General features: G+C 40.7%; 1 protein-coding gene across 1 annotated transcript in view; it reads left to right on the top strand.

Annotated features, from left to right (window-relative positions):
• Positions 1-18,605, top strand: part of FANCM (FA complementation group M) — a 76,116-nt gene extending 57,511 nt beyond the window's left edge. The window contains exons 17-23 of the mRNA XM_070431588.1: positions 3,740-3,868; positions 5,888-6,044; positions 9,073-9,179; positions 10,802-11,365; positions 15,400-15,775; positions 17,592-17,880; positions 18,368-18,605. Coding sequence (XP_070287689.1) covers positions 3,740-3,868; positions 5,888-6,044; positions 9,073-9,179; positions 10,802-11,365; positions 15,400-15,775; positions 17,592-17,880; positions 18,368-18,506 — 1,761 coding nt within the window. The 3' untranslated portion in view covers positions 18,507-18,605. The remainder of the gene's footprint in view (positions 1-3,739; positions 3,869-5,887; positions 6,045-9,072; positions 9,180-10,801; positions 11,366-15,399; positions 15,776-17,591; positions 17,881-18,367) is intronic.
• Positions 18,606-18,890: the final 285 nt, after the last annotated feature.

Genomic DNA, 18,890 nt, shown 5'->3' with positions numbered 1-18,890 from the left:
AGATGAATTAAAACATTGATAATGTAATGAATCCATTTTAAACTAAAATTATTCCTTTTAATTGAAATGTTATTGATAAACTTTTTTTGAGTCTTTTGATTAGTTTTATATTATTCTGTAAAAGATACAGTGATAGGCCTCCCTAGTCAAAATTTGTTTTCCTTATAGTAGTTCTTTGGTTTGAAAGGACTCCTGTATGTTTGAACTGATTTTGATACCTGTATTTATAGACCTAACTAGAGGCCCGGTGCATGAAATTTGTGCATGGGTGGGGTCCCTAGGTCTGGCCAGCAATCACAGCCGATCAGGTTCCCTGCCTCCCCGCCTCCTCCTTCCCTCGCCGCCACCCACCCCCAGTTCCTTGTCCCAGCCCGGGGCTCAGCCCCACATGGGCAATCCGGGGAGGGACCCAGGAGGTTGGCCAGCAGGCCTCGATCAGGCGATCACCAACCGCCACTGTAGTGGGCGGGCACCGGGGCGATCAGGGCCTGCATCTGGGGGGAGAGACCCAGGAGGTTGGCTGCCGGCCCTGAGGAGGGAGCCAGCCCCCTGGGAAAGGGGCCGCATCCGCCACCACCTACCCCTGGTTCCCCGTCCCAGCCCGGGGGCCCTGCTGGCCAGGGGGAGGGGCCGGGAGGTTGGCTGGCAGGCCCCATCAGCGATTGGGGTTTGCAGGCTGGAGGCAGCTCTTGCGTTGAGCATCTGCCCCCTGGTGGTCAGTGCGTGTCATAGCGACCGGTCGTTCCAGTCATTTCATCATAATGGTCACTTAGGCTTTTATATATATAGACTAGAGGCCCGGTGCACAAAAATTTGTGCACTCGGGGGGGAAGGGGGTCCCTCAGCCCGGCCTGTGCCCTCTTGCAGTCTGGGACCGCTCGGGAGATAATAACCTGCTGGCTTAGGCCTGTTCCTGGGTGGCAGAGGGCAGGCCCAATCCCTAGGTGCAGCCCCTGGTCGGGCTCAGAGCAGGGCCGATTGGGGAGTTGGGGCGCCGCCCCCTGTCATGCACAGAGCAGGGTGGATTGGGAGGTTGCGATGCCACCCTCAGTCACGCTCAGGGTAGGGCCGACTGGGGGGTTGGGGCACCGCCCCCATCACACTCAAGGCAGTGTCGATGGGGAGGTTGCGGCGCCACCCCCTGTCACTCACAGAGCAGGGCCAATCAGGGGGTTGGGGCCCTGCCCCCTGTCACGCACAGAGCAGGGCCCATCAGGGGGTTGAGGAGCTCCCCCCTGTCATGCACAGAGTAGGGCCGATAGGGGAGTTGGGGCACCGCCCCGTCACACACAGAGCAGGGCGGATCAGGGGGTTGGGGCGCTGCACCCTGTCACACTCAGGGCAGGGCCAATGGGGAGGTTATGGCTCTACCCTGTCACACACAGAGCAGGGCGGATCAGGGGGTTGGGACGCTGCACCCTGTCACACTCAGGGCAGGGCCAATGGGGAGGTTATCGCTCTACCCTGTCACACACAGAGCAAGGCCTGTGGAGGCCACCACTGTCACACTCGGGTCAGGGCCGATGGAGAGGTTATGGCTCTACCCTGTCACACACAGAGCAGGGCCGATCAGGGGGTTGGTGTGCTGCACCCTGTCAAACACAGAGCCGCAGGGCAATCAGGGAATTGGGGAGCTCCCCTCCTATCAGGCACAGAGCAGGGCTGATCAGGGGGTTGGGGCGCCTTCCCCTGTCACGAACAGAGCAGGGCGGATAGGGAGGTTGTGGCCCCACCCCCTGTCACACACAGAACCGCAGGGCGATCAGGGGGTTTGGGCGCTGCCCCCTGTCACGCTGATCCCGGTGCCGGGAGCCTCGCTCCTCCGCTGATCCCGGTGCCGGGAGGCATATTACCCTTTTACTATATAGGATAGAGGCCTGGTGCATGGGTAGGGGCTGGCTGGTTTGCCCTGAAGGGTGTCCTGGATCAGGGTGGGGGTCCCCACTGGGATGCCTGGCCAGTCTGGCTGAGGGGCTGAGGGCTGTTTTCCGAGTGGCGAGTGACTAAAGCTCCCAACCGCTTCTTGTTTTCTTCTTCTTCTTTTTTTTTTATTCTGGGCCAGCTTTAGCTCTGAGGCCTCACTGCTGAAAACATGGATACAATGTTTCGGTCCGGCTGGGTTTCAGTCCGCTGGTTTCTGGGGTTTTGTTTACCTTCTTATTTGCAACATAGTACATAGTTGCTTAGAGTTGCAGCTGAGAGGCCGGCAAGTGAGGCGGGGAACGTTGGAGTCCGCAGCAAGCAAGCCTCATGCTCGCTTCATTGCCTGGCTGCCGGCCGCCATCTTGGCTGACAGTTAATTTGCATATACTCGCTGATTAGCCAATGAAAAGGGTAGCAGTCGTACGCTAATTACCATGTTTCTCTTTTATTAGTATAGATTATATTTTGTGAAGTCCTCAGGATCTTCTAAAGGAAACAAGTTTTCATCAGATACATTTGATGTAATTGAATGAATGTTATAATAGTATTACATATATTGCCTAATTTAGTATTTCAGTACTTATCAATTCTTAAGTATTATGTATTTATAACAGGGCTCTGGGTTGTGAGAGTATTTTATTTTTCTAACAAGAAAATGTTAGGCCAACTTTAAAAAAGAAAATAAAAGCAACATCCTTTGAGATTAGGAAATCCTATCTAATAATAGACAAACATGGTAATTGACCATACCTTCGCTATGCCTCCCATTGGCTAATCAGCAAGATATGCAAATTAATCCAACCAAGATGGGGGCCGGCTGCCACTCAGCTGAAGTGAGCAGGAGGCTTGCTTGCTCCAGTGATGGAGGAAGCCAAGGTTCTCCGCCTGCCGCGGCCCAGCTCTGAGCTCTGAAAGCAACAAAGTTTCAATTATAGAAGCTAGGCCGTGGCCACAGAGCTGGAGCGAGCAGGAGCCCAGCTCTTAGCTCCAGTTGACGGCAACAAAGTTTCAATTATAGAAGGTAAATAAATCCCAGAATTAAAAAAAAGAAAAAAAGGAGAGGCTGGGAGCTTCAGTTGCTGGTCAGCCTGAAAACGGCCCTCAGTCCCTCACCCAGACTGGCCAGGCACCCCAGTGGGGACCCCCACCCTGAAGGGGGTGTGACCAGCTGCAAACAGCCATCAGCCCCTCACCCAGGCTGGCCAGGCACCCCAGTGGGGACCCCCACCCTGATCCAGGACACCCTTCAGGGCAAACCAGCCGGCCCCCACCCATGCACCAGGCCTCTATCCCATATAGTAAAAGGGTAATATGCAAACTGACCCTAACAGCAGAAAGACTGGGAATGACTGGTCACTATGACACACACTGACCACCAGGGGGCAGACGCTCAATGCAAGAGTTGCCCTCTGGTGGTCTGTGCGCTCCCACATGGGGGAGCTCTGCTCAGCCACAAGCCAGGCTGATGGCTGCCAGTACAGCAGTGGTGGTGGGAGCCTCTCCTGCCTCCTCAGCAGCACTAAGGATGTCCAACTGCAGCTTAGGCCTGGTCCCCGCTGGCAAGTGGACATCCCCCGAGGGCTGCCGGGCTGCCAGAGGGATGTCTGATTGCCAGCTTAGGCCCAATCCCCCGGGGAGCGGGCCTAAGCCAGCAGGTGGTCATCCCCTGAGGGCTCCCAGACTGTGAGAGGGCACAGGCCGGGCTGAGGGACACCCCCCCCACCACCAAGTGCACAAATTTTTGTGCACTGGACCTTTAGTTAAGATATAATAACCCAATTATATTTTCTTATGCAATAATTTTATTGAATTATAGTTAGAATTGTCATCTAGTGATGAAAGTGAAGATTTTCCCGACCAACACTCACAATTAGAAGACTTCAAGGGTTGTAACATGAATTCCAAAAGAAGCACCAAAGTCCAAAAGAGACCGAGTCATCTGAAGGTAAACTTTTTTTAGTTTGTTTTACTATACTAGGGCCCCAGTGCACAAATTCATGCACCTTGAAAGGAACTGTGGGTCACGAGGCTGTGGTAGGCACAAGGGCGGGTCTTGGCCCATCTTTCGCACCCGTGTCCAGCCCCTCCTGCCGCGCCCCTGGTCCCCTGTCTGCTGGCAGCCCCACTCTCGCTGCTGCCACTCCCATGTGCTGACATGCAGGGATTGGGGCCAGCACCAGCAGTGGCTGCCAGCGGGGCTGGCACCATCAGTGGGTGGGAGCGGCGGCAGGGGGAGGTGGAGAATCCCTCAGGGGCGATCAGAGCCAGCAGTGTCACTCGCACCCACAGATGGCACCGAGTGATTGGGACCGGCGCCAGGCACCGGCAGCGGGTGCGAGCAGTGGCTCCAGCGCCGGCTGTGGGTGCGAGCAGGGCCAGCGCTGGCAGTGGGTGCTAGTGGGGCCAGTGCCAGCAGCAGGTGCGAGCGCTAGGCGGGACTGCGGCGCGTGGGAACAAAGACTTTTCAGTAACCACCAATGGCTCGCCCTGATGACAGTGACCAACGCCCCACCTTAGTCTGGTGCCTCTGCTCACCTGCTCCACCATCCCACTGTGGCCAATGCCCACCATGTTCCACACACGCCCCTGGTGATCAACGCATGTCATAGCGACCAGTTTTTTGGTTGTTCCAGTTGTTCCACCATTTGGTTTGTTTGCACATTAGCCTTTTATTATATAGGATATGTATTTAAAGAACATTAGATTTTATACAGAAGTAAACTTCTCTCAATAATTTCTTTTTTTAACCCTTACCTGAGGATCTATATTTTTAAATATATTTTTATTTATTTCAAAGAGGAAAGGAGAGGAATGAGAGAGAATAATTGATCAGCTGCTCCCTGCACACCCCCTAGGGATGGAGCCCACAACCTGGGCATGTGCCCTGACCAGGAATTGAACCCTGACCTCCTGGTTCATAGGTTGATCCTCAACCACTGAGCCACGCTGGCTAGGCCTGAGGATAATTTTTCCATTGATTTTTAGAAAGAATGGGAAAGGAGAGGGTGAGCGGGAGAGAGAAACATCAGTGTTGAAAGAGACACATCTATTGGTTATCTTTTGCACACCCCCAACCGGCATCAAACCTATATAATCCAGGTATGTGTCCTTGACCAGAATCGAACCTGAAGCCCTTTGGTGTGCAGACCAACGCTGTAGCCTCTGAGCCATGCCAGTCAGGACTTTATAATTTCTCTATAGAAAAAAATCCCAAAGTAAAAATATATTTTTACCCTACTTTTTTAATTGGAATTAAAATCTCAATTCCAATTTAAAAAGTACTTTTGTGTTTTGAAACTATCATGCAGTATTGAGTTATTTTGAGTGGCTAAATGAAGAAACTAGTGTGTTGAGAATTTAAGATTCAAATTGAAGAAAATCTGAGACAGAAATTTGAGTTTTAGAGTACTTGCTGTTTTTTTTAAATTTTATTTTATTTATTGATTTTTGAGAGAGAGGGGGGGGGGAGAGAAACATTGATTTGTTTTTTCACTTGTTTAATGCATTCGTTGGTTGATTCTTGTATATGCTCTGACCAGGGTCAAACCTGCAATCTTGGCATATTGGGTTGATGTGCTAAACAATCATATATATTGTTTTTCTTATCTCTACCCAATATTTAAATCCTTGGAAAATAATTCTTAGCACCTTTTTTTTCTGATCAGTCCTTTTGTGGCAAAAATTAAAATAACTGTAAGACCTGTCAGGAAACTTTATGCTTATTAGTAAAAGAAAAACATTCAATAAGCTGAAATGCTGACTTGTACTTATTTTACTTATAAGAATTATCAGAAGAAATTTAAATAGCTATGCTACTTTATCAAATCTTATTGCAGTTTTCTGTTTTTATTTTTTGTCTTAAAAAGCATTGGGAAGAAATTCATTTTCCAGAAGTATTTCCAATTACTTAAGGAAAGGAAATGATTTTCTCATCAGTATCATCTTGTTTTCTAATTTGTCTTAGCTTGTAGCTAGGAAGTTTTTAGATGATCAAGCAGAACTTTCCCAAGAAGATGCAGAATGTGTTTCATCAGATGAAAATGATGATTCTGAAAATGAAAAAGATTCCTCATTACTTGACTTCTTAAATGATGAGACTCAACTTTCACAGGCCATAAATGGTAAATGATGCTTCTTTTTCTTTTAATTTTCAATGCTTTTAAGGTGGTTTTAGTTAAATATTTTAGTTACTTTTCAAATAACCTTGACTTTAAAGGGAATTAAATTTGGTATGACTGAAATATTTGGTCATTTTCATTCAAATTCTATAATATTTGCTTTATTTTAGATTTGGTTATTATAGGCTTTTGCTAATTTGATTATTTATCTCCAGAGCAACCTGGCTGACCCAGTATCAAATGTTCATATAACAAGTATGTAGTTCCTATTGTGTCTAGTACTATGTAACATTCTTGAGGAAGCTATATTAGTGAACAAAATGGACAAAAATCTCTGCCTTTAACGTTTGAATGGAAGGAGAGAAACAATACACATAATAACTAAATTATTTAGTATAAGATGAAAAATTTATAGAGAAATGAAAAAATGGAGTAAGTTGAGTAAGTTGAGGATTTGCAGGGGTTTGGAGGATTAATACTGGACAAGCTGTAATTTTATATAAGGTATGGAGGGTAGACCTCATTGAGAAGGTGACACTTCATCAAACTCCAAAGGAGATGAAGAGGTTAGCAATATGGATTGTGCAAACCAGCTGAGGCACAAAGCTCACTTTGTTAAATTTGCCAAGGAGGGGAGATTACTTTTGGCAAATACTCTCTCCAAACAGTGCTGGAGCAGATCTTATACACAATACATTAAAAGAAGATGAAAAAAAAAAAAAAAGATGATGATTCAGATGGGCTATAACTGAAATGAGAAAGATTCTGTTGGGCTTCTCAGTGTTTTGTTCTTTTACAGATCTTGCCACTTATTCTGCTCTTGTAATTCCTGATATAATTTAAGACAGCAAAGTTTCCCGAGGTCCATGCCTTTATTTTTTAATCAGTTTTAAAAATTGATTTTATTTAATTGATTAATTAATTTTAAATGTATTTTTATTGATTTTAGAGAGAGGAAGGGAGAGGAGATAAAAACATCAATGATGAGAATCATTGATCGGCTGCCTCCCTCATGCCCCCTACTGGGTATTGAGCCTGCAATCTGGGCTTGTGCCCTGACTGGGAATTAAACTGTGACCTCCTAGTTCATGGGGCAACACTCAACCACTGAGCCACACCAGCCAGGCTTAAATTGATTTTAGAGAGAGATTGATTTGTTGTTCCACTTACTTATGCATTCATTGGTTGTTTCTTGTATGTGTCCTGACCAGAGATTGAACCCACAACCTTGGAGAATTGGGACTATGCTCTAACCAACTGAGCTACCCTGCTAGTAACAGTTCTTGCCTTTAAAGGAAAAAGGTCTTAAAGACAAAGTTTTCAGTGCTATGTCATTGATACTGATATAATTTACAGAATAAGGTTGCTTGGTATTGTACTTGATACTTATTAATAGAAGTGGCTATTGCAGGTTTATAGGATAATCTGATTGGAGAATGTTGATGCATAGACAGCAACCCGTATAAAGGTCCTGAGACAGGAATGTGCCTGGCATGTTCAAGGAAGGCATTGTGCCTAGAATTGAATGAGGAAGGAGAGTAGTAGGAAGAGAGATCAGAGAGGTGCTGAGCAGCCATCTCATGATTTGACTTATTGTAGCAGTGTCACTGTTCCTTCTGTGTTGAGAATGGCCTATAGGGGAGCAAAAGCGGAAGAGACCATTTAGCAGGCTATAGCAGTAATCTAATCAAGGAGTGACAGTGGTTGCTACCAAGGTGTTGGCAGTGAGAGAGTGACAAAGATTGGATTCAGGGTATGTACAGCTGACAGGATTTTCGATGGATTAGAGAGGAAAAGAGGAGTCAGTGGGCTTGAGCACAGGAGGGATATCGTTGCTGCTCTCTGACACTGGAAGGCTGCCTGTGGAGCAGTGGGGTTGAAGAGTAGGGAGATCTGAAACTCCATGTTAGACACACGTTGAAATACGTAGGATTTCAAAGTGGTTTTTTTTAAACCTCAAAATACACATTTTTTTTTCATGTTTCATTTTCAAGTACTCTTTGCTAAAACTTTACAAAATGAGAAGCATATGAATCTCACATTATGCTTAGTGAAAAAAGCCAGATTCAAAGGCTACATACTATATACTTTAATTTATACAACATTTTGGAAAAAATAAAACTGTAGGGACAGTAAATAGATTATGGTTGCCATAACAATGCATTTGTCAAGACTCAGAACTGTACCCTAAAGAGTATGAATTTTATAGTATATAAATTATATCTAAAAACAATCTGAAACAAATGAAAAAAAATCTCTGAAAGCTCCTTGATTTTGAATCCTTCTGAACATTAAACTGGAAATAAGGGTCTCATTAAGTTTGTAGGGATTTAGCATGAGTCAGGAGGATATCTAATAGTTGAAGCTAGCTATGTAATGAAGATAAGGGAAATAGTATTAAAGAAAAATTTATATATCTTGTAGCAAGCACTATAGTCTTCAAATTAGTAGTTACCCCTCAAAATAGTTGATGTCAATTAATCACCCTAAAATGTAGGAGAAATGGGAAACAAAAATTAAGTTGCTTTCTGATTATAACCTTGAACATATAGGCATAAATAGAAAATCATATGCTTTTCAGTTTTAACTTGACTGAAAATAATGAAACATACATACTATTGACTGTGGTTTTTATTGTTTTTGACTGTTTTTTTGGCCTGGATTTCTTGTGTTTTACCGAATACTTTCTATAAATCAGCTACAGTCCTAAGGTCTCTGTATACACTTATTTTTTTCATGAAAAGGCGCCATGCTAATCCTCATTTTCAGAGGAGAGAGATAGCTAAGGTAGAGCACTTAAATAAATTGTCTGTGATCACCCAACTAGATGGTCTGATTTCAAATGCAAAACTTCTAACCTTGCATTTTAAATAATTGTTTTTAGACATCTTTTTATATATTAAAAGCGTTTTGTGTAAAATAATTCTACAAGGTTTGAATCATGTGAATTTGGAATAGGTCAAAGTTAAATACTTTTCTGGTTTTCATTTAAATCATTTTGCTATTTGGAATTCTTATTATCTTTACACAGATTCTGAAATGAGAGCTATTTACATGAAATCTGTGCACAGTCCATTGATGAGCAGCCGGTACAAAATGGTCCATAAGAAACATAACAACATAAACATTTTCTCACAGGTATAAACTCCAGAGATATAGTAGAGAATTTCCTGAGGTGATGTTGAAATATTTTCCTATTAATGAAATCTCCATTTTATTTCTAGAACTAGACTATCAGAGTTAACTGGGTTAATTTCTGCTCTGAATCAGGAAGGTGGACTAAATGAATTCTCAAAATCCCTTTTAGTCCTTATTTTGATCAAATTATTCTTTCTTTAATTTTAGTTAATTAGCATATGCCATTAAATTATTTTCTAATTAGGAGAATGTTTAAAGGAAGTTCATCACCTGATTAAATTTTTTTAAAAGATGTTTTTATTGATTTTTTGAAGAGAGGGAGAAAGAAGGAGAGAGAGAAACATCTTTTGGTTGCCTCCCTCATGTGTCCCGACTGTGGATTGAACCTGAAACTGGGCATGTGCCCTCACCGGGAATCGCACTGGTAAGTTTTTGGTACATGGGGGGACATTCAACCAACTGAGCCACACCAGCCAGGGCAACTAGTTAAATTTTTAAAAAATATATTTTTATTGATTTCAGAGAGGAAGGGAGAGGGAGAGAGATAGAAACATCAATGATGAAAGAGAATCATTAGCCCTGACTGGTTTGGCTCAGTGGATAAAGCGTTGGCCTGCGGACTGAAAGGTCCCAGGTTCAATTCTGGTCAAGGGCATGTGCCTTGGTTGCGGGCACATCCCCAGTAGGGAGTGTGCAGGAGGCAGCTGGTTGATGTTTCTCTCTATCTCTCTCCCTTCCTCTCTGTGAAAAATCAATAAAATATATTTATAAAAAAAAAGAGAGAGAGAATCATTAATTGGTTGCCTCCTGCATGCCCCCTACCTGGGATGGAGCCTGAAACCCAGGCATTGTGCCCTGACCAGGAATTGAACTGTGACCTCCTTGTTCATGGGTTGATGCTCAACCACTGAGCCATACTGGCTGGGTTAAATTTTTAATTCTTATATGTTGAAACTTTTTTTAAAAAATGTTAATTCTAAAAATTATAGATTATTTTTTATTTATGGTTAACATTTTTATATTAGTCTTACTTGTTTATAAATTGACATGTTCAGCTGGGTAATATAGTCATTCATTTTTCTTCATGTCCATTGTCTTTATTATATAGCACTTACCACATTGCTTATATATTACTGTTTATTTTTTCTGGCTACCTACACTAGACTGTTAATTTCTAGAGGGAAGAGAGTTATATTGTTTTTATCTCCAAAGTCCCTACTTTCTTCCATAAAGACTATACTCAGTATATGTTAGTTGAACAAATGACTGAATTAATAAAGTTAAATAAGTATTGATAAATATCTCATGTATTTAAAAGAATATGTTAACTACAGGCTGATTTTATGAAAGAAATTTGTAATTTTCCCCCATTAATTTCAGGAGAAAAAAGGAGAGAGAGAGAGAGAGAGAGAGAGAGAGAGAAACATCAATGATGGGAGAGAATCATTGATTGGCTGCCTCCTGCACCCCCCCTACGGGTGGGGAAAGGGGGTGAGATCGAGCAGCCGGGCATGTGCCCTTGGCCTGAATTGATCATGGGACACTTGAGTCGGCAGGCCGAAGCTCTATCCACTGAGCCAAACCTAAGGGCATGTAATTTCTTATTTGTATTTTTATTGTAGATTCCTGAACAAGATGAAACCTATTTAGAAGACAGTTTTTGTGTTAATGAAGAGGAGTCTTGCAAAAGTCAATCAAGTGAAGAAGTGTCTGTTGATTTTAATTTAATAACTGAAGATTGCTTTGCAAATGGGAGTAAAAAATATAAAACCCGACGTTCAGAAAAGCTAAAACAAAAGAAGATGGGACCGAATTGTGCACGTTCAAAAAAGAAATTATCCAGAATTATTTTACTGGATGATTCAAGTGAGGAGGAAAACAATGTAAATGATAAAACAGAATCCAGTATTGTGATCAACCCAAGCACTTTTAAAAAGAGCAAACAACAGGACCATGGTTTGAATTCAGTGTATTCTGGGTCTTCCTTGCAGTCCAAGGACCATTCTAATCCAATTGTTAATCAATTGCCAAAGCAGAGACAACAGACACTACTTAATGTAAAGGATGTGGCTTCTGATGCCTTGGGCTCCAAACCTCAGAGCCGAAATAAAATTGAATCTTTCTCACCATCACTCACTGCTGTTGATTCACAGAAGGACTGTAGAAATTTTCCAATTCAGTTGAAGGTATGGAGCAAAGTAGAGGAAAAAGCCTTCATATGTTTACCAAAAGTTGTTTTTGTTTTGTTTTGTTTTGTTTTTTTCTTTCTTTTTTTAAAAATATATTTTATTGATTTTTTACAGAGAAGAAGGGAGAGGGATAGAGAGCCAGAAACATCAATGAGAGAGATAGATCAGCTGCCTCCTGCAGGCCCCCCAGTGGGGATGTGCCAGCAACCAAGGTACATGCCCTTGACTGGCATCGAACCTGGGACCCCTGAGTCCGCAGGCCAACGCTCTATCCACTGAGCCAAACCGGTTCGGCTGTTTTCCTTTCTTGTATGTTTTGTGTTAAATAACTAGGTCAAAGAAAAATTAGCTAATGTTGAAATTCTTCAAATAAGAAAATAGCACATTAAATTTTATGGGTAATTCAGATATGGGTGCTTAGGTTATAATTTTTTAAATATGGTAATAGTTTTCTTAATAACACTGTAAGGAAACTTGCTAATTTCATTAAAAGGCTGTAGAAAAATGAGCTTTCTGCAAGGTAAATTTAATAGAAATTACATACTCAGAACTAGGCCCAGCACCCTGATTAACTTTTATTTCTCCCACTTAAGGCTTCAGGTATGTAACTCATCTCTTTATTGGGGAGAGGAGTTTAGGGGCACCACCTAATTTCCTTCCTTCCGAGTGGCTGAGGAGTCCCGTTTCCAGCTTCCCCTATCTTGCTGTTGCTTAAATAATCCTTAACACCATTTTCAGTTTTTAAGAGTTTATAGTTAAGTAGTTTTACTAAAATAGGGATTAGAGTCATAGTACTAGGAATTCCCTAACTGTAAATATTATTTCCTTAATTGTCATTTAGGAGTGAGACCTAGACGCAGACTTCTATTTCTCTTTTATTCCAGGTATTTCAGTCCATTCTGCCTTACCAATATGCTACAATGTCCATACAACAGCTCTCAAATTGGCCAGTTTTAAATTGTCCTCAGGCTTTTATTGCCCAAAGTTATTTCTCAAAGGTACAATTAGGATAAAGGTAACTAGATTACATTTTATAATAGATTGGAGATCAATTTCTCTGAGCCTCAGTTTCCTCGGCTATAGTATACAGATAGTAATCCCAAGGGTCACGGTAGGTAATATATGCACAGTACTTTGAAAGCTTGTAAGCACTATCTACATTTCCACTGTGACATGCTCTAACTGAAAAACAGACGTAGGGTAGTAATACTGTGAGGATTGTGGAAAAGATACACAGATTTTAACAGGAATGGGTTTTAAATTTTCTTCTATACCTAGTACTACAATTCTAGAAAATATGATTCTTTATACTTGAAATTAGAAGGGGAAAGACTTTGAGGTAAATTTGAGTAGACAGAACATAGACTAAATATCTGTCAAAAACTGTTAGATTTAAAACTTAACTTTTACTTTGTCATGTATATTGCAAACAGCATTCCTTGTCTGCCATTTATCTTTTTCTTTTGTTTGTTACTACAAACAAAAATGTTTGTCATAGGAAGAGGTACTTTTTTATACAGTTGCCATTATTTTCTTTATAGTTTCTGACTTCATTGTCATGTTTAGAAAGCCGTTTTCTACTCCAAGATAAGTACATATTTCTGGTATTTTTGTTTTTTTGTGTTTTTAGTGGCCATTTCTTCCTTCATTACATTTATTCTTTTTTGTGTTTTGAAATTGAATATTGAATGTATTTTAAAGATTATTTCTGAGTGATTATGACTTCTATATTTAGCTTAGGAGGTAGGAAACTGGAAAGAGCATTGTTCTCTTCCGTGTAACAATAACCATTAAAAAATCCAGATAATCTACAATATCAGAGATTTATTTTTATTGGAGTTGAGATTGCAGGACAACCAATTAGTCTGATATCTAAGGAGAGACAAGCGCTTTCAATGAGAGACTTGATGAGACTTGGGAGAGTCACTGGGCACTGTACTAACTGGGAATAAGAATTTATCTAAAACTTAACTGCAAATGGCAGTGAACTAGCATGAGCGTTTAGAATCCCTGGAAGTTGCAGACATAAGGGGAATTTGTAACCACTCCTGCACTCTTCTTCACAGACTCACCAGGTGTTCACAGGGAAGATTGAGAATCAGAAAACCTTTTTCCTGCTGCAGGAAGTGATCAGCAGTTCCTGTGGAGAAGGCACCAAAACTCATTGTTCCTTCTCCCCTATGGAACAAAAAGCTTTAAGTTTTAAGCCATTAGGGATAGAGCAGCAAACCCTAAAGGCTTAGGCCAGTGGTTCTCAACCTTCCTAATGCCTCGACCCTTTAATACAGTTCCTCATGTTGTGGTGACCCCCAACCATAAAATTATTTTCGTTGCTACTTCATAACTGTAATTTTGCTACTGTTATGAATTGTAATGTAAATATCTGATATGCAGGATGTATTTTCATTGTTACAAATTGAACATAATTAAAGCATAGTGGTTAATCACAAAAATAATATGTAATTATATATGTGTTTTCCGATGGTCTTAGGCGACCCCTGTGAAAGGGTCGTTCGAACCCCAATGGGGTCGCGACCCACAGGTTGAGAACCGCTGGCTTAGGCAAAGACCCTTTGCAGATGGAGGAAGGACACAACAACAAAATTCCATAGCCGAGAAAGTGTCAGGAAAACATCTTGGGCTAGAACATTCGGGATCTCCAGTCCCTAGGAGGCAGGGCAAGATCACTGAGAAGGTTCCATCTCTGAGACTGGGACACAAGTCCTGCTCAAGACAGGCTGAACCAGGACAATATGAATACCCCCCACTCCCCTCCCCTCACTATCCTCTCCCCGCTCCTGGCCCCAACAAGATGCTCCTAGTGCTCCCTCCAACCAGGCTAGCAAGCGCTAAGTAACAAATAAAAGCAATCTGCTGACTGGAATGACAGTATGGGAAGAGAAGCTTTCTGAGGCTCAGGCTCACAGAGAAGACCTAAAGCTGAGAGAACATTTAGAAAAATTATCTGGCAACTCACCCCACCCTAATTACAAAGTAGCACTACCAAGTTTAAAGCCTCTGGTTGTACCTAGAGTAATCATAGCAATAAGAAAATCCAAACCCAACGAAATGTTTGACTAGGTTTACTCAACCGCACACCCTAAGTAAGGCCTAGCAAAAGAAAAGCATACCTGTTTCTAGGCCTAAATACTTTTGTTCAATTACTGCTGTCCTACACAAGATGTTTGGATTTCAACCAAAAGTTATAAAGTACATAAGAGGAAGAAAAAAAACACATTCTTAAGAACCAGACTCCTGATATGACCTATCAGAATCAGACAGGGAATTTAAAATAGTCAGGATTTATATGTTAAAGGCTTAAACAAAAATGCATGAATAGATAGGGAATATCATCTAAGAAATGAAAAATATAAAGAACAATAAAGTGGAAAAGCTAGAAATGGAAAACATGGTAAAAGAGATAAAGGTTGTCTTCAATGGGCCCATCATAGACCCAATACAGCCATAAAAACAACCAACAAATTTAAAGCAAGGACAACAGAAATTACCCAAGCTGAGAAACACAGAGTGAAAAAACGAATGGAGCATCCAAAAGCTGTGGGACTGTATCAATAGGCTAACATACATGTAATTGGAATTAAGAGCAAAGAGGGTAAGAGATATAGTTGAACAGGCAGTGGCTGAGAATTTTCCAAAATTAATGAGCATTGGTATACAAGTATATGAATCTGCTTTGACTACTTTTGGAAAGTATTTCCACCTAGGAGTGGAATTACTGGGTCATATGGTAATTCTGTGTTTAACTTTTGGAGGCTATACCATTTTATATTCCCACCAGCAATGTATGTTCAAGTTTTTTCACATTCTCATCAACACACACACACACACCCTTTTTAAAAAAATTGTAGTTGTCCTACTAGGTTTCCGTGAATGGCGGCTTGGTTCTTCATCTATATAGTCAGTTTGGTCATGTTGAAGAAAAAAGAGTATCAGTAAAGAAAATCATCTTCAGGCTTATGGTGCTAACATATATTTAACCTGTTTATGATCGATGTTTTCTACATTTTCAGGTTGGTAGTTCTCTGGAAGATTCTAGCACTTCAACAACTTACAATTCTAACTCAAGACCATGTTTGGCTGGCACACATGCTTCTTTTAGACTCCCACAGGAAGGCCAGAGAACTTGTATTCTTGTAGACAGCCGTGAAATCACTTCTGGTTCAGAAATAATTTCTTCCCTAAGAGCAATTCATGGCTTTCAAGTAGAGGTTTGTCCTCTTAATGGTTGTGATTACATTGTGAGTAACCGCATGGTGGTGGAAAGGAGGTATCAATCTGAGATGCTAAACAGTATTAATAAAAACAAGTTCATTGACCAGATCCAGTACCTACAGAGCATGTTTGAAAGAATATGTGTGATTGTGGAAAAGGACAGAGAAAAAACAGGTTTGTATTTTTAAATGTTTGTTTATAAATCTGTAAAGGAACTTGATTGAATTAGTTCAATCTATTGTCAGGATGTGGAAAGCTCTTACAATACCTGACTCATTTCATATGTACATAATGTTTTTCAGTAGTCATTGTGTTTAAATGCAGCTTATGAATTGAAGGGTGATAAATTGAAGGCAAGTGAACCAAGCATAAGTCTTTTTAAGGTGCCCCAGAAAAAATGAGGGCTTTAAATAAAGCAGTGGCAGGGAAAAAGCATTCAGGAGTTTTAGGAAGCAGGATTAACAGGAGTTGGTGGGGTTACTCTTAAAATGACTAATTTCTTGGTTATTGGACAGTTAGGTAGTGGTGCTGTTTATTGATATTATAAACATGAGAAGCAAATTTGAGGGACAAGATTGAGTTCTCAATAGGTCACTGAAATGGATGCCGAGGATGCATTTGGAAATGCAGGATTGGAACTTCATTTGGGGAATTACTATGGAAGTCACTGAGAATAGTGAAAGGATCATGGGAAATGAAATAAAAAAATGCACTGAGTTCTGGTGTCTACATCTATGTAATGTTGTATTGAAAACTCCCTCCCTCTGAGGAGTTAATATACTTGTGATGTTATGAGGATTAAGTGAAATCATGTAGGTGAAAGCGACTATTCAAGAATTCAAGATTGTATAGTCATTAAGTAAAAGGAAAAAATGTAGTTTATGTAAAACACTAGAGGCCTGATGCACGAAATTCGTGCAAGAGTAGGCCTTCCTTCCCCCAGCTGCCGGCACCAGCTTCCCTCTGGCACCTGGGACTCAGGCTTCCCTTGCAGCCCCGGCTTTGTCTGGAAGGTTGTCCAGAAGGACATCCCTCTTGCAATCCGGGACCGCTGGCTCCTAACTGCTCATCTGCCTGCTGGCCTGAACCCCCTAACTGCTCTCCCCTGCAAGCCTGATCACCCCTAACCGCCCCTGCCTTGGCCCCGCCACCATGGCTTTGTCCGGAAGGGCATCTGGAAGGTTGTCCGGAAGATGTCTGGTCTAATTAGCATATTACCCTTTTATTAGTATAGATTTGTTTGGTAATTGAACAATGTACCTTTTTATCCCTGTGCTTTCACTGGTGAACCACGTGATCTTGGACAAGTAACTGTATCTTTCAGTAATCCTTTTTATTTTTTAGTTTAACAATTGAGGGCTTTAGATTAGGTAATCTCTTGGGTCCTTTTACTTCTAAAATTCAGTAATTTAATCTTTATCAACATATTTTGTAGTATATTGGAAAGTAATATGTCAAAAGTTATAGAAAAGTACCTTTCTTTGGCATATAAAGAATGCCCAAAAGAAAATATAGGTAATATGTGGAAAGAAAATAAATGGGAAAGTTAGGGGAGTAAATTAATAGGCAAGAGTTAAAGATAATATTAAAATGGGTGTGTGGAGTATTGAGTTACTCTTGGAATAAATACATAAGATAATTTTGTATCAGTTAAACTGAGTTCTTCATCATTGCTAGTAGAATTATGAAAAATTTTATTAGAGTCAAGTAATGTGGCCTTGGCTTTAGGAATGAATTATCTAAGAATATAAGCTCTTCCCTGCCTACCCACCTTTCTATGTTGATTCCAATGCAGGACACTCATAAAGACAGTTTCCATATTTTATCTCAGAACCTTTTAATCTTTAGCTGTAGGGTTTGTCAATGTCATAAATAATGTGGCACTAGTTTTTTTTAATGGTGTAGTTCTTGGGATTTTAATATATAGTATTCTGATTCTAGTTAATGTAAGTTACTAATGTTTGCATTTTCCTAAACATGAAATATTTAGGAGACACATCCAGGATGTTTAAGAGAACAAAGAGCTATGACAACCTGCTGACTACCTTAATTGGTGCTGGAATTCGAATTCTTTTCAGTTCCTGCCAAGAAGAAACTGCAGATTTGCTAAAGGAACTGTCTTTAGTGGAGCAAAGAAAGAATGTTGGTATTCAAGTTCCAACAGTGAACAGTAATAAATGTGAAGCACTTCAATTTTATCTAAGTATTCCCAATGTAAGTTATATAACTGCATTAAATATGTGTCACCAGTTTTCTTCTGTTAAAAAGATGACCAACAGGTATGTCTGTTTTAATATTTTTAAATGATTACATTTAAATGATTCTTAGAAGCATTTTATGGAAATTTTAATATATTTTTTAAAAGGTATAGGCTAGTCTGTTAGAGTATTTCATTCAGTAGAGACTTTTTTCTTGCCAACATGTAAGTCACTGCATGAAGCTGAGACCATTAATTTGGGGGGGTGGGTGGGGGGAGGAGGAGGGGGGACAGACATTGTCTTTGAAGAGTTTAGAGCTCTATAGGAAACTAGACAGAGAGCATTTACATGGAATGTTGTAATCTAGCACTTCTAGGAAGAGATGATTTTCTTAAAGGCTTTTATGTTTGGTGTTCTTTAAGCAAGATAAACTTTATAAGTCAAAAGTTCTAGTGTAATTTTTTTTTAGAGATTAAAGTGAAAGTTTATTAGTGAAACAGTGAGAGAAGGGCTACTCCACAGACAGAGCAGACATGTAATGTTTTTCTTGATCTAATTTATTTTTCAGCTCACCTCAAGAAATCTCCATGTATGCACAAGTAACTCATCAAAAGGCTGAGGAGATCTATAGGTATATTCACTATGTATTTGATGTGCAAATGATACCAAATGGTCTTAACCAAAGTAGTTTGGAATCCAATGCATGACCAGACCACTCAAAGGTGCAGTTATCAAAGAACTCTCACAACACTAAATGTACTTCAATAATCATTGCTGTGGTTTGTGATTATCAGTTTAAAATATGTAAATAAGAGAACATATCCATATCTACTATTTTATATTGTGTATATTTTTATTTATATGTTATATTTTTTAAAATATGTATAACAATCATTTGGTTAACTGGACTATGAAACTATGTTTATTCAATAATAAAAGGTCATTGAAGGTGCAATTAAGAAGTAAAAGCTAGAGTTCGAGATATATTTTGAAATTTTTCCAAAGATTTTTGTACTATCATCATTTGTTAGCATAATAGGTTGATGCATCTGATCACTGCCAACTTAACGGTCATAAACAATTTTTCCTAT

The sequence above is a fragment of the Myotis yumanensis genome, unplaced genomic scaffold (genome assembly GCF_028538775.1).
Source record: "Myotis yumanensis isolate MYYU_CA2020_CCGP unplaced genomic scaffold, mMyoYum1.0.hap1 SCAF_1, whole genome shotgun sequence".
Taxonomy (NCBI): domain Eukaryota; kingdom Metazoa; phylum Chordata; class Mammalia; order Chiroptera; family Vespertilionidae; genus Myotis; species Myotis yumanensis.
The sequence above is the reverse complement of the archived record's forward strand: the minus strand, read 5'-3'. Positions and strand labels throughout refer to the sequence as shown.